The sequence below is a fragment of the Podarcis tiliguerta genome, assembly GCF_965153285.1.
Source record: "Podarcis tiliguerta genome assembly, chromosome: 2".
Lineage (NCBI taxonomy): Eukaryota > Metazoa > Chordata > Lepidosauria > Squamata > Lacertidae > Podarcis > Podarcis tiliguerta.
In genome coordinates, this window is record NC_139535.1 from 39,335,619 (window position 1) to 39,359,720 (window position 24,102).

A 24,102-nucleotide genomic window follows, 5' to 3' on the forward strand; every position below is an offset into this window, starting at 1 on the left:
TTGCTGGAGTCAAATCCCCATCAGCATTAGCTAGCATGGCTAATGGTCAGAGATAATGGAGCTGTAGTACAAGACGACACAGGATTTCCATCCCTGAACCAGGAGAGCTATTCCATATTTATAACAGTCATGAAAGAGGATGCAGCCCAAGGTTCTTCAGCATAATTCCTATCCTCTCCACCCCAGCCTCCTAGCTCAAGCAACACTTTTGTTCTTCGTAATGACGTTTTCATGAGAGTGACTCCTGTGAGGTGGTGAATGCACCTTGAAGTAGAAAAACCCAGGCAGTGGCATCCAATTGTGGCTTCGTACATAGGATGCACACAACAGAAAATCCTGGGAAATGCAATTCACCCCACACAGCTACAATTCCCAGCACCCTTAACAAACTGCACTTCCCAAGATTATTGGGGAGCTCAATGTATGGTGTGCCTGCAGCCTTTGGCAGGTTCTAAATACACGTCTGAGGGGCAGCACACCCATAGGCGACTGGCAAGGGAAAGTCTGAGCTAACTGTTGAGCACATTGAGGAAGCATGCCTTAAGCTAGCCACACCCCTTCCTGCAGCGCCCACATTCCTTCTCAAGGACTGCATCTGTTCTACCTCCTTTTACGAGAAACAGGAGATGGGAAGATTTTCCTTGCCACACAGTGCCAGGATCAGCCTTTTCACCAAAGTGCCAAAGGGAATTCTGGCACAAGCTTTGCTGCTTTTAAGCGAAAGGATTAACAACCCTGCCAGGAGACAGAAACTGCAGACAGCCACTGTGTGAGCTGCATGGAAGGCTATGCTACTGCCCCACATCTCCAGCTATTCACCCTGTAGAAAGTTCACCCATTATTTCACCCATCCGCTTCTGCTCTCTGTTTTTGAGAGTGAGGAGTTATAGCCAGCATTAATCCTACTCAGAGTAGACTCGTTTAAATCAATGGACCTTTAAGTTAGACATGGCCATTAATTCCAGTAGTTCAGCTCCGAGAAGGATTAATGCTGGCTACAACCCAATGTTATATATGCACAGGGACTGGGTTTTAAAAAGAACTAGGAGTCAAAACAATCAGGAAGCCTTTAGGAAAACTTAATTCCAGTGTCACACAGGGTCCTTCCTGCAACATTTCCTAGCCAGCAAACTGCCTATAATTCTCAGGCCTTGCATCCCTCAAATATTTTGTCCTGTGCCTAGTAATATAACTGTTCCCCATCTCTTTTGCAGTCTTCACATAATGCCTCCCATTATATACATCTCTGTAGCCACACGTCCCATCCTCTATTTACCTCTAGGTTGGGGGAAGAAGAGTGAAGGAAGCCTGGGAGAATTGTGTTCCTGCTGTAGCTGCAGAGACAGCCAGGGGCAGGGTCTGATTGCACAGGGCTCCCTAGGAGGATCAAGTAACTGCTGAGGCAGCGTTTTCCCCATCTTCCAATCTCAGTCAGGCGGCCCTTGCTGAAAAAAACCAAGTTCTCGATGTCACCCCAGGAGTTCCACACACACACACCACTACCTCAAGGTTAAAGCAGGGGACACAGACCACTTTATACATTGACATATGAAGATACTTCAGGGGGGTTAAGCCCCACTACAGTTCCGCTATATGTTGCACTCAAAACTGACATATGACAAAGGTACAAGGTCCTTTTCTTCCCTGTTTGAACGTTTGGTTATTTTTAGCATTTTTTGGGACTAGCTGGCATACAAAGTTGAGGGCAGGGAAGCTCTGAAAAGTCAGCTGAAACTAGTTTCAGACCTAACTAACCCTATAACTGCATTCTTTACCAACCTAACTACCAGGGGCATTGCTTTGTAGACCCAGAAGATGCTTTTGTGCTTCTTTGCAGGGCAATTGCGTCTTCAATCTTAACAATATGCCAATCAAAAGGGCAGGAAGAAAGGAAAAATTAGGGGAAGAGGCAGAATGTTTTTGTTGTTGTTGACAGCCATCTGTCTCGAGATACTGTGCCTCTGGGGGTAAAGTCAACCCACAGGAGAATCACAATGCCTGTTGTGGCTGCAGAGACCGGTAACTCCTAACTGCTGCCTCCTTGTTTTCTCTGTGTTAGGAGCACTGAAGTGCCCTCTCCAGGGTACAAGCCTGGGTACCGTGTATGAAGGTCCCTGGCTGCCCATTGGACAAAACTCCGTTCCCAGCCTTGCTGACGTAGAAAGCATGGTGTTTGGCACCAACCTGGCTGCAGGAGGGAGGCGTATAAGACGCTATCCAACTATCTTAGGGATTTCAATCTGGATTCATGTAGGGTTTACTCCTTAGTATTTTCTTCTCCCACAGATTTTTCCTCTGGGTTTACTCAAGAAGACTTTCTCATGAATGAATATAGCAGCAAGGCAGCAGAGGTTTAGGATTAGAGCTTCCTTCTCCTTGAAGGGCAACCTTCCCAGGTTGACAAGCCCCATCTGCCCCTCATTTCCCTCTAAGGGAGGAGGAAACTACCACCAAAGGAAGAAATTTTCTGGACACGAAGCAAACATCAGGATTCACCAGAGACAAACAATTGGATGCTAAAGCACACCATCTCAGTGGTTTCATCTATCCTCCTGCCACATGTCCGTCCACACACTCACACATGCAGAACTGCCCCAGCAGAGAACTCTTTAAAGCCTGCAATTTGGAACCTTAAAAGTGGAAGAGAAAATGGTAGAAGTGAGACACCAATCACTTCAGACCACATATCAATCCAAAAGGGATGACAATCTGCCTGTGTCTTCTCTCAGTCTTCATGGCTACAAAGCCAAAGCCCTGACAATGTGAAATCTCTCACAATCCATTTGGACTAGAGGCCGCCAGCCATTCTGGTGCCTCTTTTTATCGGAAAGAAGTCAGGAAATATCAAGAACAGGTGCTACTGCCCAAAAGGGAATGAAGTCTTACTGCTCCACTGAATCAAGAGTATGGGTGTCCTAACAGTTACAGCAGTGTGGCTGAGAGCGTAGATTGCTAGCTCAAGAACTTCAAACAGAGGTGTACACCAGGTCCTCTCTCTCAATGGTGTAGTCCAGCTTTTCCATATACCCAAGACATAAAAAAAGCACCAAGCTCCACCATTAAAAAGACCTCATGCTCTACATTACACTTTTTCTGTACATAAATAATTCACAGCATCTGCCGAATCTGCATATCTGCAGTGGGGGAAATGTTTGTGCCACAGACATACTTTAAAGCACATATATGTCTCCACACCCAGATTGTCTCCATGTAGAGCAAGGTTACCCAAACTTGGATCGCCTACTGTTTTTGGACTACAACTCCCATTATCCCTAGGTAGCAGGACCAGCGGCCAGGGATGCTGGGAATTGTAGTCCAAAAATAGCTGGAGGCCCAAGTTTGGGAAACCCTGATGCAGAGCAACCTTAATTCATGAAGCATAGAATCATAGAATCATAGAGTTGGAAGAGACCACAAGGGCCATCGAGTCCAACCCCCTGCCAAGCAGGAAACACCATCAGAGCACTCCGGACATATGGTTGTCAAGCCTCTGCTTAAAGACCTCCAAAGAAGGAGACTCCACCACACTCCTTGGCAGCAAATTCCACTGTCGGACAGCTCTTACTGTCAGGAAGTTCTTCCTAATGTTTAGGTGGAATCTTCTTTCTTGTAGTTTGTATCCATTGCTCCGTGTCCGCTTCTCTGGAGCAGCAGAAAACAACCTTTCTCCCTCCTCTATGTGACATCCTTTTATATATTTGAACATGGCTATCATATCACCCCTTAACCTCCTCTTCTCCAGGCTAAACATGCCCAGCTCCCTTAGCCGATCCTCATAAGGCATTGTTTCCAGGCCTTTGACCATTTTGGTTGCCCTCCTCTGTACACATTCTAGTTTGTCAGTGTCCTTCTTGAACTGTGGTGCCCAGAACTGGACACAGTACTCCAGGTGAGGTCTGACCAGAGCAGAATACAGTGGCACTATAACTTCCCTTGATCTAGATGCTATACTCCTATTGATGCAGCCCAGAATTGCATTGGCTTTTTTAGCTGCCGCGGTGTACACCTCTGTTTGAAGTTCTTAAGCAGCTGTGACAAAGCCACTCCTCCCAATACCTTGTATCTCCTATAATTCAGTCTCCTATAAGAAGTAACCCACTTTGGCTGTTCAAACAAAATATCTGTAATCTTTGAATGATGAGGCCTATAAGATCAGTCTTAAGGCCACCTCATGGGGTGTGTTCTCTCTTAAAATACTGATATATCGCTTCGCCTGCTGTCTAGATGAGCTGTCTTTTCTGAGGAGGTCTCATATTTAGAGCAGAGAACAAAGTTGGCTAAGATGAGTTTTTGCTTCAAAGTGGCAGAGTCTAGATTGTTCTTATTGAACAAAACACCTAGATTTCTGTAATACAACAGCTACGACACTACCTTGGGGTTTCACAGTTTTCCTAGTGCTGAGCTGAGAAGGCTACAGACTAAAAAAAGCTCCAAAACCAACTCTATTTACCGTACCTTCCTAATAAACAAAACAACTCTTCTCTGCTTATGTGGGGCCTACACTGTCTTAATCACATGTCCTAAAAATGACCTTCAACCTGGCCTCAGGCCAGTCTTTGCAGTCCAGATTTACTGAACTAAAAATCAGTATCTTGCTTGTTCTCAGTCTGCGGGGATTAGACGTAGATACCAGTTTCCCTGTGCTAGAAAAACATTCCACATAGACAAGATGACTCCAAGCAGGGCAAGATGAAGAGCAAATTCAGAATGTTCGATCAACAGAGTAAAGCTCCTGCCACCCCACATCCGTAATTAGCATGTTGCGCACCAGTCCTTTCCTAAGCTATGCTTCCAAGACACAATCTTAAGGGCCACAACCCAACACTTCACACATTATGCTTTTAAGATATACATATTAAAAAATGCATGTTAAGTATGAATGGGTTAAACACGTTTTCACACATGTGTCATACATGTACTGTACACCTCCTCAGGGACACAGAATTGGCTATTGGGTGCTCCTATAGCAAACCCGAGTCCTTTTTTGCAGCAAAATGTGCAACGTTCTCAGCTGAGTTTGATGAGCACATGCTGACTTCCACTAATGCACACCTGCATCTATTATATACTCTGTTTGTACAAGGATTTTGTTCTTCCCAAGAGACTAATACATCCAATGCATATACTAAGCCACTGCGTGCCTTCCTCTCTACATTCACATTCAAAAGACACTACACTGACTTCTGTACTAGAAAATACTTATAAGCTTTGAAAATTAGAACCTTCGTCAGGGAGGGGCAAAAATATCAAAGGTGGAAGCAACTCAAAATTCAAGCCATTCCTTAGTTCAGACCCCAGTATCAACATGCCTTGGGTAAAGAGGAGCCCCCTACTTGATTAGGTGCTTCCTAAAAAATTCTGCTAAGGCCCTAAATACAATTCTGCCTGGTAGAAGATGCAGTTATTGCCGGCTGTGTTTACACAGGGAATAGCCAGCTGTAATTATAGGAACGATGTTATGATAACAGGAAACCCATGCCCTGTGGAGATATTGAGGAGAGGCATACAGCTATTTGCTAATTACCAGCAACAAGAACCCTTTGTGTAGCTGGGGAAGGATGAGTTCCCTCTACTTTGTGGACTTAGGCCCACAGATGTTTTAAATCATCCACATCAGAGTTATTCTGCAGTCTCCAAGGCGTATGCACAGTTATCAGAGTTCTTTGGTTCTTGCTGACAGAGCAGAGACATCGTCCTCAGGAATTTCCCCCCAAAATGCATCTGCTTAGTGTAACACAGGCAAATGTGTGTGGCAAAACTGCAGAAGCTAACAAGAAAGTAGCAAAGCAACTTCATGGCAAAGGCAGGTAGAGCAGAAATGATGGCAACCTCAAAAAGGCTGGCAAAGGTCCTCTAAACGAGAAGGAAGCCTGCTCTAAGGAGACCTTTTAAAGAGACCAGCTGAGTCTGCTATTTGCTATTTTCCCTACAAGACTTGCTGAAGACATGAAGAAAAGCAATCTGGCTTTAGCACATTGCACAGAAAAAGGCACTTGACATGTAATATTGGCCTGTATTTTTAAAATATTTCTGCCCCAGGAGAGATTGTACAGAGGGTAATACTTTTGCTGAAAGAGCAGATGGAAGGGATACTAGAAAAAAGCAAGTAACAGTTGTTCAAGGTCAAATCCTTCCATACAGAAATAGCTCCAAATGTTATGAAGAAATTGTGCACATTCTGCCCCTTCCATTCCATTGCTCTCACCCTCTGGCTTTTGCCCTCTTATGGTCCAAGCAACATAACCCTACAAAACCCCAGAGAAAGAGCTTCATTGCCCCCTACCTTTTTTATCCTGCCTCTCCGTGTCCCAGCAAAGACCACGGTGTGCCCACGGTAGTCATACGCAGCCACTGATGTCATGCCATCCTCCTTGTCCACAAAGAGCGGCACACCTTCAATGGTGACTGTTCCACCCAATGGCTGGTTAAAATCCTGACCACAGAAATTGTCATCAATTTGCAGGGGCTGTGGGAGAGAAAGGGAAGAAAGAGATTAGCTGTTTGACAGCATTCCAGCATATAATGCAAATGGCTGTGAATGCAAAAACGGTACAGAAATCTGCAAAGTCACCACAGATACAAAAACATATAATTCTAGTGCAGTTGCTGATGGCTTCCTTAGGAACGCATGTGTAAGGCAGTCACAGGTGAGAGAACTCTCTTAAAAACCCTCTTCCTATTCCTTCCCATGAATTTCAAGAGGCCCGTGCAGCCTCTCACTCCATCAATGTTCCTTTAAAAAATTCCACAATTCCACAGGCACATATCAGGATATGTGGTACACCACTTCACCATCTAATTTCCACTTTCAGAAGAGTGCAAAACAAGGACATGGGACAGTTCCTAAATGTGGAAATTATCAAAGTGAAGGAATGAAACCAAAATAAAAAGGTAGCATTTCTGAAGTCCCTACATCTATATAAAATTACTGTAAAAATCAATACACTTGAATTAAACAAAAACAAAAACTGCTGGGATGCAGCAAGTAAGAGACGCTTCACACACTTCATGGGAGAGGCAAATACATGTTAACATTTAGTGTGCACTGGCTTCTACCCCATAACAAGGTGGCAACATTGCTTTTTAAGTGCGTATGAACTGTAGGAACTAGCCCTGTCTCCTTGTAGTATGTTTTTGTGGTAAACACACCAATACAAACCCTATCTAGTATGCTCATTGCAAGGTAAAGTGAGCACAAGCTGCAATTTTAACACGGACCTGTTTCAACTGCAAATCTTTCTTTCAAGAGTGGCCTCAGCAAATTGCACAGTAGGTCACCAGTATGCCAGGATCCTATTCTCTTGCATAGTTAGCACAATGCTCAGTCTACGCCTGTATAGGGCAGAGATGCAGCAACCTGAGGCCCAGTTCAGATGCAATAACAGAGATGCAGTCCCAGGGGCTGCAAACAGGTTTTGCACCTGCAAACTCCTTCCTCACTCTTTCCTTGCACCCCCAGTTTTGGTGAAGATTTCTTTGTTTACAAGCTACCTGGGTGAGACTAATTAACAACATGCTAATCAGCTTAAGAGACCGCCTTGCACCATGTGTGTCTACTGAACCTCTTAATTTGAGGAACTTACACTTTTACAAGTGTCATATAAGGTTCGCTTTGCATCTGTGAGGCGTCAATCTTTTCAGTGTAGAAGCTTTGGAACTTGCCATTATCCACATCACATTAAGGCCAACTTTTGATTCAATCAAATACCCTAATGGCAGGTCATAGCAACCTTTATGCTCCTGTATCCTTTTCAATGGTTTACAGCTACATGAATAGTCCTCTTCAAGTTGAGACTGTAAATTGCTAGAAAAAGCAGCAAACTGACCAGGGTGTTGTAACCATTTAAAGGGCAACCTTCCATGAATGGAATAACCGTCACTTCCCCATATTCTTTGTTCACTTAATGTTTCCAAAAGAATGGTGACCTACATACCTACCAATTGTGCCACTTTGCCAAAGAGATAAACTACAGAAAACGGAAGTGATCAGCTACAGGTCTGGAGAGAGACTTTAAACCATATTTTCCCTCTTCAAAAGAAACAGTAGAAATCAGGAAATTTCTGCTGAAGCTGGACGTATGAAGCATCAGCATAACCACGGAGGGGGGCGGGGGGGGCAGCTGGCCCCCGAAATAAATAAAAATCAATATAAATACATAGCGAACTGAGGTTCTGCCCCCCTAACAAAAGGCCTGCCCCCCCCCAACAAAAATCCTGGCTACACCCACGATTATGAAGGGAGGAAGGATGGGGGGAGTGAAGAGGGAGCATGTGGGCACACAGCTTATTCTTGTTTTAATAAACCACAGTTGGTAATATTAGCTTGTGTTGCAGCAAATCTCTCATCTAATTAGTCTTCTCCAGGTGGAGAGAGATATAGATCTGCTTCAGCTAATGGAGCACCTTTAGATAAAAGACCTCTGCTGCTACTTTGAGGCAGAAGAGTTCTATGTTTACCTATTACTATTATTAGTTTATTACTATTATTATCATTACCACTGCCATTATTTATGCTGTAAAGTTCACCACACTCTGTACAAAAGATAACATAGGCATGCCCTTGCAGAATGGCTTACAATGGACACAACACAAGGAAAAAGGGACAGGAGCAGAAAGGAGAAAATACACACATTCAGAGTTTAAGCGGGTTGAATGTCCACTGAAAGAATCTGTTCTTGGAGATTAGAATGCTAGAGAGGGCCTAGCCATCTCTCCCTGCTTTATGACAGCTGCCTGGTGCCTAAACCTACTTTGAAACCACACAGTAAAGTGAGCGTAGTGTTGTAAAGGGTCTAAAGCATGTGGAAAAAAGTTGCCTGTCCTTTTACAGGGGCCAAGATACTGGGACTAGCAGCTGGTCTAACAAGAGACGAGGCCTTCCATGCACATGTTTTAACCAGCACCACTTGAGGAATTCTTCTTGTCAGCTTTTATCACAGTCTCAAGGATTCATTGTGCAGCTCTTCGCATCTGTGCTACAGGGCCCAAGGGGAATGGCACTATATAATTCTGCACCTGTGTGCTTTCCAGTTCTCCCCCAGGTCACTCCTAAATAGGGAATGTTGTATCTCATGGGCGGCAAGAGGAATGTGCTTGCAAGCTGCAGACGCACACATGCAAACTACAGAATCCACCCATATTACATTCCTCCCTGTAGTTTCGCATGGACACCACGTTGCCCACATCCTGTCCTAAGCTGCCGGCCCTTGTGTCTGCACAGATGTTAAACAACTCCTACATTCTGCCCCAGAGACAGACAGAGTTCAACAAGGGATGAGAGGACTGGGTGGGGGTAGGATGAAGTGGACCCTGTTCACAGAACAGTTGCAAGGCTGTTCAGGTCTCTGGGAGACCAAGAGAGGTCTGCAGAATAGCTTTATAGAGTGTATTTTTAGCAAGCCATATCCAAAATAGAGAAGAAGCCGGCAAGGCTTATCTTCCCTTGCCTTTCACGCTAGTGACAAATCCTACGTGTGCCATAGCATTTATTGTACATACGTTTACTGATATGTGGCTTCTAAAACACTGGGGTGGGGTGAGGGGGAGAAGGTGTGTTAGCCCGAAATGCCAAAACAGTGGAGGGCAGTTTTAATACTCCCAATCCATCTGCAGGCCCTTGCAGAATAAACTAATTTCGTTTCAGCTGTAAACTTCCTTTCTGTATTCAACCAGCTAGGCTAGGCCAAAGGACTATTGTTTGCAGGGTCACAAAATTCCTGCAGAGACAACCTTACCTATGCTTGATCAGAGAGAGGGAGAGAAAGCAATCGTATCTTAGCATGCTTCCAGGCAGTTACCTCCCACTGTAACTGGAGTAGTAAAAAATGAGGTAAAGTGGTACCTCTGTTTACGAGCGTCTCGGAAGCCGAATTTTTTGGTCTTCGAACACCAAAAACCCAGAAGTAATTGCTTCCGTTTCTGAACATGCCTCGGTAGTTGAACGGCTTCCACTGCGTGTTTTTCAGTTTTTCCAATTGAACTTGCAGACAGCCCTTTGCGCCTCAGTTTTCAAACGTTTTGGAAGTCAAATCATGTACCGGAACAGATTACGTTTGAGAACCAAGGTACCACTGTATACAGGAAGAGTGCAATTAACACTGCCCAGATGGCCGGGGGGGGAGGGAGGGAGAGGCAGGTAGGGCGGCTTCACCACAGCAATGGCTTAAGCTTTGCCCAGGTTGGCAGTGAGCTCCCACTGAATGTATCACAGTAGAAAGTCCCGGAATGGGGCACTGTGAGGCAGGGGACTGGCAGCTTTGGATTCAAAGCCCCATGAATTTCTCAAAAAGCCCTCAGCAGTACAAGCTTGAAGCTAGTGCAGAAGAGCACAGCAGAACAAAGAAACCTGCCCTCCAAAGATGGCCACCACATGGGAATGAGGAAGCAAAAGTAGGATCCAAGGGCTTTCTCAAACTGCAAACAATTTGAGAAACAACTCTTTCTCAGAACTCCAAGCAGCCCAAGAGGGTTGCCATGAACCAGGGTGTGAGTTGGAAATTTCCTGGTACCACCTTCTAAAAACTATATTTCAAGAAGGACAGGGGTCACCTCACGGCAGCCTGGCAATCTGGAATCATCAATGGCATCTGCTAAGGAGTCCAGCTGAACCAGCAAGCCAACATTTACCCCGGTGGAGTAAATCATCTGCCAAATCCATGCCAAAATGGGTCTAGATCACTGGTCTTCAACTAGTGGGCCAGGAGCCTGATCCAAGGTAGGTCACTACTGGAGCTCTACTATCATGCAAATGTATGGTAAAAGATTTAGAAAAAGGTCTCCAAATGCATGTTTGGGTTAAAACTGGGTCCTGGGTCTGAAGGAGCTGAGGATAATGCCAAAAAGCCTAGCTGGCCCATGACTCACTTAAGCAGCTAGCCCAATAATAGAACACTTCTCAGCAATTATCCAATATGATTGAATATGGTCGAAAAGTTCAACTATGGTCTTAATCAAGCTGCTGGGGGGGCTGCCTCTAGTTTTGTGTTTTTCCATGCTCTGCATGGCCACCATTTTGTGCTATGCCACACCACTCCCATAGCAGCCAACTTGTGACTGGTGCCCCCAGTACTCTCTCAAAATTCATAAGCAGAATAAATTGTGCAATAAAGAGGCACATATAGGAAGATCTGCACAATTAATGCAGGTCACAGAATCAGTTTTTCTAGGTACAAAATCTGTGTTTCTTTATCACCAATTCTGATACTTCCAAAAACTGGTGCAGTCTTGTTTGTAGGAAAGTGATTCTAACTCTGTAGGAGTTTAGACTAAGAATAACTTGTATTGTTCTCTCCCAAGCAGCTGGAAGATGGCCAGGTAAAGTGGAATCCTAGTCTGCCCATACCATTTGTCATTTGGACATTATTATTACAGTCATACCTTGGAAGCCGAACAGAATCCATTCCAGAAGCCCGTTCGACTTCCAAAACATTTGGAAACCAAGGCACAGCTTCTGATTGGCTGCAGGAAGGTCCTGCGGCCAATCAGAAGCCGTGGAAGCCACGCCGGACATTCAGGTTCCAAAGAACATTCAGAAACCGGAACACTCACTTCCAGGTTTGCGGCATTTGAGAACCAAAGAGTGCAAAGGTGTTCGGTTTCCAAGGTATGACTGTATTATTATTATTATTATTTATTTATTTATTTATTTAATTCATATACCGCCCTATACCCGGGGTCTCAGGGCAGTTCACAGACATCAACCTAAAACAACCTATTTCACATTTGAAATGAGGAAACAAGGCCTGAAAGGGCCAAGTTGCCCAAACACACTGCTTTCTGACCAAAAGACAAAAAACGTTGGGCAAGATTTTTCTGCCTTTGCCTAAGCTGAACCCTAGTCTGCCAAGCTGACAGTTGCCTCCAGAACTGAGGTTCACCAACATTTTGGTTCAAAAAAAAAGGAGGCAGGGAAACCGCAAGTGATTAGGGCCTGGAGAAGTCCTCTTCTTTCCTCCTCAGCCTTTTCATTCATATAGTATACCTTGAATGAGATCTTCCTTGCAAGCATCCCATGAGATGCCCCAGCCTAAGTCTGTCACAGATCATGGCACAGGGAGGAGGCAAGAAGGATGGCAAAATGTCTGCAGTTAACACACAGTGTGTATGCTCCCGTCGGCTTCTGAGGCGGGCCTAGCAGCTTGGTACTAAGAGAGGATGACAGGGAGATGTGGAGAAAACACCACAAGGAAGGAGGGAAGGAGGGGTCAGGAATGGGGAAATTCCTTGAACCATGAAATCTGTTCCTATCTCCACCTCAGCAGGAAGAGAGCTGTTGCCATGACAACCTCTAGTCCAGCAGTCTCTGGCCATGAATTTCAGGGTCTGGGGGATGCAGAGAAAACAGAGAGGAAGACCGAAGAGAGAAACAATTGAAGTACTCAAATACCATGAATGGCAATGTGTGAGTTGAAATAACCACAAGGTGCACACCAAAAAATCCTGGGCTCTGCTAGTTCCAGCAGAATACAGCAGTACAGTAATGAAAGAGATACAGTTCGCAGCAATCTTCAGTGGGTTCACTGCACACCCAGAACGGACAACTGCCAAGCCAAGCCGAGAGAACACTGCTAAAAGAAAGGGCCCAGATGCACTCAGAAGTACACAAGTTCCTAGCAAACAGGGAATTGCATCCATGGGCATTTAAATTTGCAGGCTGAAGTGGAAGTGCAAAGGGGGCAGCTTTAGTCAGCAATGTAGTAAGAGCATCACACCTAGGACTTGTATATGTGCACACATTCCTAAAAAAACACATATTGAGGGTGGTGAATTAATTGGCTTTGAGAAATATTTGACAAAGTTGTACACTATATATGGATAGCAAGCCACTTAGCTGTGCACAACTCTCAGCTCATTTGTCACTATTGCACCTCCTTGCCTTTTCTTTTATGTGCTCACTGCCAAACCGCACATTCAGGGCAGAAAAGTGGCGTAGCCAATCTGTAGCCAGGCCTAACCCATACCATACAGGCTGCAGCTTGCACTGTCCTGAAGGTTCTGTACCCACCAATGATATAATCAGCATGCACCAGTCCCTAAAAGTCAGCCCAGAGCAAGGGTACATAGGCTGCAACCCAATGCACACTTTTAGTGGGACTTGAGCATGATGTGCGTAAGTTTACAATCGCCTAATTTTGGATGAAAGCTAGACACAGGTACAGAGATCCAACATCCGTATGGAATTTCCCACACCTCTAATTTTTTCATACCAACTCTGATTTACAATACAATCCACCAGAAGTACTATCTAGGCAGGATGTGAGAGGCGACAGAAGCAGAATTCTATTTCTGACAGAAATTTTCCAGATAGTTTAAGCCTGACACATAGCTTTCAAATAGATGCTCGTTACTGAAGCTTGCGTGACTGCCTGCTTGTGTAAATCTTTGCCTGAAGCCAAGCAGAGAATAGGAGACCCAACAATATCAACAAGGGGAAACTACAGAGACCGGATTCCCTCCTTCTTTTCCTTTCAATCTCTGTGGCAGTCGTGAATAGCTGGACATAAGGGAGTAGCTATAACGGGGGGCGGGGGGAGACTTAATACGGATTCTTAGGGCTAAATGTTCCTAGGCTTCCTCAAAAGCTTAAATATCACAAGCTTCATAATCTAATCATTAGAACATTCCTAAAAAGTAATTGTAAGTAACAAGCACATGGCTCCTTCCTGCTGAAAACAAATACACTCAAAACCTTACTGTGATATTCCCAAATGGCACCAAAATCCAAATAAATAAAAGGTCACTTGTGTATCTGTTAAATCTAACTACTACTATAAATCCCTGGCAACGGAATCATGATTTCTGAGCATTTTGTAGGCTGGCAGTGCAGGAAATGGATTAGAAGTAAACAAAAATTGGTGCTAATACAAACACAGCTTTGGGGCAAGAATGGACACTTTGTGAAGACGAACCATTTATTTTCGCATCCTATTTGTATCCAGCCGGGATGCCTTTTTAACCATCCAGTTATGTGTGGTCTTTCAGGCCCAAACCCCTGCTTGCTTTCCTCTGGGTTGTTTTCCTCCCGCCCTTGTACTGCCAAGCATAGAACAATTCCTCTCAAGTTGTGCAGTTAAAGGGCCTCAGCAGGCAGCCACACAACTGCAACAGTCACTCACAGACCCGCACCTTTGAAGGCAATAACAGCTAACCCCTGACCCTCTGCACTTCAGTAAACAGGGTGATGGAGAAAGCAACTAAAAACAAAATTCAAAAAAAAACCAGGGAAGCTGAGGAAGCCTACTCAGACCCAGAAAACCAATTCACAGCTGTGACTCCTTTTGCTTGCTCAGCTGTTCCTGAATCCCCATAGCTCATTTTAACAGAGGTTTGTGATGAGGAAGCAGCAAATAATAAATAGTAGTAATTAGGCCTGAGAAATAATTCACAAAGTCGACAGAAGGGGACCACTTTAGCTGCAGACAGGAATGACACCTTTCCCGGTTTGGTGAGGAGGAAGAGGACGCTGCCCAATTGTTTATTTATACACATTAATTAATTTTAAAATACGCAGCTCTAAATTTGCCGACATTCAGAAGACAAATATTTTTAAAAACTTAAAAGCCAGGGCAGAATGCAATAAAGGCATACATAAAAATGTAGAAGTAATACCTAATTGTTCTGCATAGTTGAATGCAGGGTCACATCTTAATGTGAAATATGCAGTCTAAGAGAAGCACAGGGCGGAGCAAGAGGGGGGGAATGTGCCCCAGGATAGGAATGAATTAATCTCAAGGGATGATATTCAGCCCATGTGCTCCACCGAGTTCTGAAAATTTAGCCACGCACAGACACTAAGTAATAACAGAGCTAATACACTTTTGAATGTGACATCCCCATCATTATTCCATGGACCTTTCACCTTGGTCACATGACCTTTGCCCTGCAAGGCCTGTGCATTACGTCTTAATTTCTTCAGCTCTTAGAATGTATAGCATGGTGGCAGAAAGGGGGTTATAAAAAAATTCTACTTCCAGGAGGGCTGGAGCATAACCAATGAAGGTATTTAAGCTCTGGCAGCACCTCTCAGCCAGTGCAATCTTTGTTCCACACTGCTCTCCCCACTCCAATTTGCAGCTTCCTCAACCTCATCTGCTGCTGAATATGCAAGAGCATAAATGTTTATGGTGTTTACTCTTCTCTGCTTTGTCTCAACAAACTCTCTGGGAAGCGACAAATACAGCTGCATTCCCGGGCTGCGGAAGAGTGCCTGCCACCCGCCTGCCATGCTACACTGACACCACCTCAATAAATAATTATGCCAGCAATTAGCTTGTTAGCAGCAAAATGACTCGTTAGGGATGCACAGGCAGGTGCCACACCAATAAGAGGCCAGATCCAATCGGACTATTTGGTGGGAAGAAAGCAGATTTGGGGCGCTTTCTGAGAGCAGAAGGGCCTGGGCTGCAATACGAAATTCTCACACTGGTCTATCAGAGCCAGCCACATCATGTAGGGCAGATAATTCCTTCCTGACAATAGTACACTTCTGAAGCACAAGGTCACTTACATCCACACTGCTTGCTGAAGCAGACATCCAGCTCTCAGGTTAACAAGAGCCTTCATTCTCCTGCCAATAATGAAGGGAAATTGGCATGGTTCACAGCAGGCCCAACCTCACAACTACCTAAATCACATTCTCCAGCTGTACCTGTTTTTTCACTATATAGGCACAGAGAGCCTGTGCACACTGAATCTGCCATTAATAGCGGGGCTTAGCTTCCAGTTGTTATTGGCTGGCAGAATACTATTTTTCTCTGGGCATTTGCTTGCCTTTTGGCCAGACTCGACCGAAGGACACAAGAGTTCACACAGAGAGCGAGAAAGCACTTTGCCAGGGTGAAACGTAGATGTCTTCTTGATTCATTACTTTACTTCAAGCCCACTTATGAGGGCAATGAAGGAGTGGACAGGAAAGACAATATTCATTCGTTTAGCTTTATTAAGTGGCTAGTAATTCAGCTGTCCCTTAGGGCCATTCATTTCCGGGCTTCCTGACATCTTCAACAGAAAAGAGAACTCTATGAACACCCTTGTTTCATTTCACTATAAATGTTATGCTGGGACTTAATTGTGAAGAGCTGACAGGAAATTATCTTATAGCGAAGTATAAGGACCTTAAGTCCTCAACTTAAATATTTCTTAGAGGCCGTGATTCAAATTCAAGTCTTTAATATACCAGAAGCAAAATAAAATGATTTCAAAGGGAATCAGTTAAGGAGTAAATTACTTTTACCGCAACTCCACAACACAGTGTTCATTGCAGACTGCACATCTGGTAAGCTACCAGGCCCAATTCAAGGTGTTGACTTCAGTCTACAAAATTCCTAAAAAGTCTGGGGTCTAGGTACTTGACCGAATGCCTTTCCCAAGGCCTGCCACCCTGAGACTTAAGATCTTCCAGAGTGTCCCTTGAGGCAGGCAAGATGGTGGCATGAGACAGGGCTTTCTCAGCGGCAGTGCACTGTTTATGGCATTTGTTTTCACTTGAGATACGACCATCCTCCACATTAGATATATCCAGTGTTAGAAACTCAGATACATAAGCTAGGTGCCAAATGACACCTTAAACTTAAGCCACCACAACAGAGTGTCTGTTCGCCAGAAGGTTGGACTAAATGACCCTTCCAATACTACAACTCTACAATTCTGTGATCTCAACTACATTGTTTGACTGTAGCTTGCTCTTAAAACAATTCACTTGTCCTAGTATGCAAGAAGGAGAAACACACATAGGGGAGATGGAAATGATTAACGATGGATTAAGACAGAGGTTTTTAAACTGTGGTCGCCAACATGGCACCCAGAAATCTCCATTGTTCAGTCTGGACACTGAGGTCCAGCTCTGAGGGCCTTCTGGTGGTTCCCTTGCTGTGAGAAGTGAAGTTACAGGAAACCAGGCAGGGGGCCTTCTTGGTAGCAGTGCCCTCGCTGCGGAACATTCTCCCATCAGATGTCAAGGGGATAAAGAACTATCTGACTTTTAGAAGACACCTGAAGGTTTTTAATGTTTGGTGTTTTATTCTGTTTTTATATCTGCTGGAAGCTGCCCAGAGTGGCTAGGGCAACCCAGTCAGATGGGTGGGGTACTGTTGTTGTTGTTGTTGTTGTTGACCAGGATTCACAGTGGAACAGGAAGAAGATAGCAAGAACCACAAGGCAACTCAGAGTGTTCAGCAGAGCATCTCAGCCTGGGTCACATTTTCAGTCTGATAGATTCCTGGTTCCAAGCCAGTGAAGGAAAGAAACAAACAAACAAGATGGAATGAGTTCTCTAGCCAATGTGTTCAGTTCCTCAGCATTGGGGGAAGAAGTACAAACATCTCCTGAACTCCCAGCCAAGCCTGGCAGCCTCTCCTCCTGGATCCAAGGCAGCTCTGAGCAGTTCAAGATTACCTCCAAGCACCAACGCATTAGGCATCCTAGAAGCTATAACAAGGCCACTGGCGAATGACTATGGACTGGTTCACACAATTCACTTTCTCTTGCGCAAGAAGTCTTGGTCCCTCTCAGACATGCCATTGTGTGGACAAAGGTAATGTGTGAATCTAGCCAGCACATATCTGGCCAGCAGCACATACTGTGATTGCAACAGCGCTTTTTCCAGCTGTTGCTATTAGTGATGGGTGAACTCCTCTCAGCTCGATGCAGAATTGGGTCAGCAATTACAAGCGTCATTGGAGAACACTAGAAAAAAAATCATGGCTGGCGTGTTTTTTAAGAGTTCTAAATTGATTCATAATGCTGGCTGCACCATATCATACTGCCTTATCATTTTCAATTGTCCCTCATTTATTTTTTTGTCCAAGACACAGACACTAATGACAGCTATGCAAACACCCATTGAGGGTGATTTCTAAGGCTCCAGGAAACTGCAGCGAAGCCCAAGGAGGTTCCAGAGCCTTGAGGGAAAAGGGTGATGTGCAATCCCTGAACATGTCTTTATTTGGTGCCGGATCTTTGGGGAGAAAGTTTTTTGGGGGTTGCTCCTACAGTTCCTTGGAACCTTAAAAAAATATTCATCACAAGTGCTTGCTTAGCTCTGTATGAGCTGAGATTAGTGTCCAGGGCTTGGACTCAAAACAAGAGCACACTCTGTACACATGCAAAGTCACGTTATACATTTTGGACTGGAGAAGAGATTCTCAAGGAAATGGAGTTTGAGTTGTAATAAGTGCAAGCATTATGGGGGAAATTCACATTCCAAAGCAGGTAATTGCAAAGCTGGGTAACATCACTAGCTGCAATCAAGGGATTTGCTGCAGCCAAGCTCGCACACTGCTTTGTCCATGTAAAGTGTGTGCCTGAGGAGTGTGAAGAAGGGGAAGGAGAAGAAATAATATTCTGTGAACCACCAGCTCTGATACATAAAATGACACTAGACTGTGCCCATGCCCCAGGAATGTGAATAACTCTTTGCAACAGAACAGGCCATGAATCCAAAAGCCCTGTTGTCTTGCCCACATTCTCACCCTTGCTTGCTCAGTCATGCTGAATCAATTGCCATCAATAAAAAACAAGCCTTCCTTTGGGAGGAAAGCCTGTAGAGCTGATGAAAAAGGATCTTTATAAAGCCATATGACAGGGCTCAAAGCAAGTGGATGAAGTTCATTTTCAGTCCTTCCTCCCCTCTCCCGCTCCTCACTTTTCTGACTGTCATGAGATTAAAGGCCTTTCCATGCAATCAGTTTCTGCAGCATAAATGGACATATTTGTTTCTCATTTGCTTAGCAGAGGAAACGTTCTTTATTGCAGGGATATTGCATTTTTGCCAAGCACATAAAAATGCAATATTTTATGTATGGGAACATGAGATTCCCACACTTCCAAATACTATCTTCATTACTGCTGTGGTTGCAGAAGCTTCGCGGACATCTACTATATAATATGCTATTTAAAAGCCTGGATAGTCCTGCCCTTGATCTCACCCCAGTAATACAATGCAATTCTAATGAGCAGAAGACTGGGGCAGTGGCCCAGGTCAAATTCAGTGGAAACCACCAATGAATGAGTCACTGATCAGCAGTATTTCCCTCCCAAGCAACAACTCTGCAGAGCTTATAAAATACTAATAGCACAAGCAGCATTGGGAATAGCTCTTTGCCTCTGGACCAAATCTCTCAAATAATCCCCACCCCTTGCTAAAGCTGTGCATGCACGCATACGGTGTGCTTTTTGAGAAGGTTTGAGATCTCCAAACATGGAGTGAACCAGTGGCTTTGTGTCAAGATTGTGCAGGATCGCCAATCACACAACACTTCCACCTGCTCTGCCTTTTGGAAGGTAGGGGGAATGGAGACGATTCCTTTGGTTCTGGTGGACCCAAGACTACAGCCACATGCTCAGAAGCGTCCTCTTCCCTTCCACGGCCAAGCAATTCAATGAGGAAGAGCAGGACTTCCTGCATAAATCAGACAGGGTACCAGAATCTGTCAGGAAGCAAGTCTTTCGGGCTTTCCTGTTTCTAGCAAAGTTTGAACCAAGGGACTGGCAAGAACTCTTTGCAGAGGGGGAATTCCTGGCAGCCAGGGTCCAACATCACCGACCCTTGGGGAAAGTCAAGGACTTTCTGGAACAGCGAAATCTCCCCAACAGCAGAATGTGAGTGGCGAAAAGCAGCTGTCTTCTTTCCTGCTCACATGATGCCCTTAACTGTCTCTTGCCTTCATACATTCACAGTCACATTCCTTGTTTTGCATTCTTTGTTTCTGCCTCCCGCTTACTTTGCTCAGGGCAGACCTCGGGGGAATGGCAGCTGATCTGAGCTACACTTGGCTCCCCAAACCTGCACTGCAAGCCAAGAAAGATGGCGAGAATGAGGGGAGGGGAAACAAGAGCGCAGAGAAAGCCTCCTCCCTCCCCTGAGTCAGCAGTTATGTGACCCAGCAGGCAGCAGTGTAACGATTTCATCATTTTCCACCAAAATTGAATTAGTTTGAAGCCAAAATCAGATTTGTGAGCCCAGCACTCTTGACAGCAAACCCTTTACTTTGTCAGGCAGCTGTTAGCTGTTTCCCTCAGAACTCGGAGAAGGAGGAGAAGGAGGGGCTGCCTGGGACAATTACAAATGGATGCCTGTGCACAAACTACTCCAGGTGGGTGCAGCTGAACCACCTGCTCCTAGAACGCAGCCCCATGCCCCTGCCGCACCTGTAATTTATAAGAGGGCGGAGAAAGAGAGAGAAAGTAACTCAATTTCACACTCCTCCTTCTGCTGGACATTTAAACAAGGCAGAGACCCTCATCAAGCCACTGGTTCATGCCACAAGCCCTTGCACCCAGCTCCGGAAGTCGAGCCTTGAAATGCACCTGCCTCTGAATGCAGAAGCATGAACACTCATAAGAGAGAGGAGAAGTGGCAATGCCTCAGTCCACAGCAAAGGCTGGGGAGCTTCTAGGATTGTGGCAGCAGAGGTGCCATAGAGGGAGGGTCGGGGAAGAAGGCTACTGCTCCCCCTCCCTCCCGCTCTCCCTGGATTTCAGATTACCCCTAGGTGCAAGGAAACCACAACAAATGCTATTAAGATGCGCTGCTTCTCTGAGGCTTAATCTTGAAAACATCCAAGCCTTATAATTTTGCTGGGTTTCTCTCTTTCCAACACTCCCCAGCCCCAAGACTGGAATACTCCCCTCCTCCTTCCACTTTTACTCTAAAACCCTATCCCTGTTATTATTCGCTATTATTATTCACACACACACCTAAAACAGCTAGGCACTTTGGAAAATTATTTTTAGAAGCCACACTGCTTGCAAGTTTACATTATAGCACATATAACACAGAAAAAGGAAAAAAGGGGGGGGGGGAATAAAATAGCGGAGGAGACCGATCATAAGATCTGTACTTAGAGCCAAAATGCATTTGTTTCAGCATCCTTAAGGGCTTTAAAATTCCACAGACTACAAAGCAGCAAAAGCATTACCGTCAGCAGCTTCAACTGCTGAAAGGAACCACAATCAGAGGTTAGTTTCTGTTTGGGAACCACTCATTAGGTTTTCCCTCCTGACATGTGCACACATCCCTCAAGAACTATGTACGAAGCTCTTATTTACCATCCTTAAGGCACCAGGGGGCTCAAACCAGAAACTGTAGCAGCAAGGCTTCCTTGGAGGTTTTTAAAGAGAGGTTGGGTGGCCAGCTGTCATGGATGCTTTGGCTGAGATTTCTGCGTTTCAGGGGGTTGGACTAGATGACCCCTGGGACCCCTTCCAGCTCTAAGATTCTATGAAGCACAGGAGACTTACTTCCTGCACTAGAACAAGGGCAGCTCTCAAGCTAAGAGAGCTATTGGTCTGATCTTTGCTGTGTACTGCAGTGCCATACAGATAAATGGCCAAACAGGGGTACTGCAGCTCATCAGTGCAGCCAGACCAGGTGATCGGTGGAGCCAATAGTGGCAAACATCGGAAGCTGCCCTAAACCAAAACAGTGCATTGAACCGCACAGGACAGTCTACACAGACTTGTGGAGGTTCTTCAGGGTTTCAGACTGGAGTCTTTCACAGCTCTACCTTGAGATGCTTTGGAGTCAAAACTAGAAGCTTCTGGATGCAAACTCTGAGCTCAGCCATTGAGCTACGATCCTTTCCCTACCTAAAGCCTGGGTGGCTTTATAGAAACTGAGGAACCAAGCCTGCAGTAACAATCTAAGCAAAACAGATTCACTTCCTGCTGTCCTTTGGAATGCTACGGTCTACCCAACCTCGGTGGCATACTTGATTCTGTCCCCTATGATCTCTGTCTGTTGCTTCAGACCTTGATTTCAGCCAGACGTGGACTCACATCTGACCACTTTCAGGCCTGGCCCTACAGGACCCTGACACCATGCCAGAGGGTTTCCACTCATCCTTTGGGGAATCTGTCCTAAAAAGAGAAGGAGGAAGGGAAGAAGAAGAGGTGTCCAAACCATGGCCAAGGATGGTTCCTGTCTAATTTGCCAAAACAGACCTCTCCCTTTGTCTCCATTACTCCACAGCAGCTGTAAATCATTATTTATCACATTGTGAGGTGGAATAGAGCCATGGAGATGTGTATTCAAATTCCTCACTCAGCTATGAAACTCACTGGCTGAACATGGACCACATGCTATCTCTCAGCTACACTGCCACGCAACTATGTTCTGAGGACCAGAGGGGGCGAGGTTCTATGTGTACTACACTGAGCCTTACAATGGAGCGTATTTCTCATGAACATGGGTTCATTGGCATAAGGAAGCACAGCACAAGCTCTTACTTCATGCTTTGTAACTCTGATCTCAGCTGTTCCTATCAGAGCTGCTACCAGAATCACAACTGCCTACAATACCATACCAATTATGCCCTAGACACTCACTTATGAGCCCAGTGTACTACCACTCCATCCATTGGCTGCCAATGTAATCCCCACAACCAGACTTCTGTGGCTGACAGGAATCATGGGTGGTGTAATTCCTATTGACTTTGAATACATGCAGCAGCATCTAGGAATACATAAGCCACAGGAATTACATATCCCATGGTTTATGGTTCCCAATACCATACATGTACCTATAGGAACATAAGATCTAAAATCTTATGTATTATGTTTCATGGCTTTGTATGGTTTTGATTTAATTACAATGAGAGCCTGCTGATTGGAGAACAGAGAAAGAAGTTTCTAAAATAAAATTTTAAATCCCGAGGTCCACTACAATTGACACATGGAGCTCGTGTTTAGGGAGGCTCCAAACCTGCACATACACACACACTCAACATTGTGCTTCTTGTAAAGCCATTAGAAATGCATTTGGAGTGGGCCAGGTCTTTAGCTGAATTCATTTACAAAATTTAATTTAAACAGACCATTACAATTTGGAGAAGAGGGGTCAGTAAGCTAAATGGATCCATTAAGAATCAGCCCAAAGTCCAAAGTACACTTGACTATATGGGTCTGGGGAGTGGACCTATGGCATCTGATGTCCAAGCTCAAATTCTGCCACAATCACTATGTATATCTCCTTGCGTTCAGCTGAGAGTTTTAAGTGACGTAACTATACCAATTTTCTACAACTCGTGATATGTCCTGGAAATCTTAAAGTTGCCCATTCCACTCCCATTTTGAAAGATCTTTTCCACATTACTCTCCTATCCTCACTGCAAGTAGCTGAAATAGCCTCCCAGTTATATCTGATATTGTCTGAAAAGGAACCCAGCTATGGCTCATAAAACAAAGCAGGCTTCTTACCCTGCCTTGCCAAAGACTTAACACAATGGAACAGGGCAATAAAGCTCCTCTGTTTGCCATAGCAACAGCCTATGGGAAATGCTTCCCTCAGGATAGGCAGGCAACTTTCCCTCTGTTGAGAAAGAACATATCCAGACTCATAACTCTGGCTCGCTCCCATATCCCCCAGGGCAAGAGTTCACTTCTAATTGGCCTCAAAACCTGACACTCCAGTTGTGTTTCATATACACCTATGAATTTGGAGAGTCCTCTCACTGCCAGTACGAAGCTGCTATCTGTACAGCTGTCCTGTTCTCACACTCTCCCTAAACTACAGAATCAGAGGATCCCAAGGTAAGGATTTTGATTATCCCGATTTGGAATCAGATGGAGGATAAAAGCAGAAAACAAGAGTCCTAGGTAGAGTCGGAACATCATCCTGGCTGGCTAATATTCCTGCCATATCATTATGTGGTGCTGAGAGGGCACCATGTTGCAAGTTGAATAACACTTCAAATCATCTGCAATTGTCATCACATCAGTATATCTAACAGTTACTTGAGTCTGTATTTCCAGCAGGACATATCTCCTGTACATGGACACCTGCTTTTTTCCTAATTCATTCCATGATGAATGATGGTAACAGTGGAAAGTAAACTCAGGTTAGAATAAATGGAACATCAGCATGTCTGTTAGATGGTTAGTGCTCCTACTTATTGCCTTTCTTCTCAATTCAATCCTTCCGAAAAACTGTCTTGGCAAGAATTTCTGTGTAAAGAATCTCTAAAACACATTCCAAAATCAATGCAGTCCCCATTCCTCCAGCGTAACAAACTTTATTTGGATAACTGAAGATTGGGAGAAGTCATTCCAGAGGCCGGAACTTCTCAACACCCAATAATTATTCTCATACCCCATAACCAAAGCCTA

General features: G+C 44.8%; 1 protein-coding gene across 6 annotated transcripts in view; it reads right to left on the reverse strand.

Moving 5' to 3' along the window:
* Positions 1–24,102, reverse strand: part of PLXNA1 (plexin A1) — a 298,111-nt gene that overhangs the window by 225,160 nt on the left and 48,849 nt on the right. For all 6 annotated transcript variants that reach the window (XM_083418456.1, XM_083418455.1, XM_083418458.1 and 3 more), the window contains exon 3: positions 6,284–6,466. In XM_083418456.1, the coding sequence (XP_083274582.1) occupies positions 6,284–6,466 (183 nt within the window). The remainder of the gene's footprint in view (positions 1–6,283; positions 6,467–24,102) is intronic.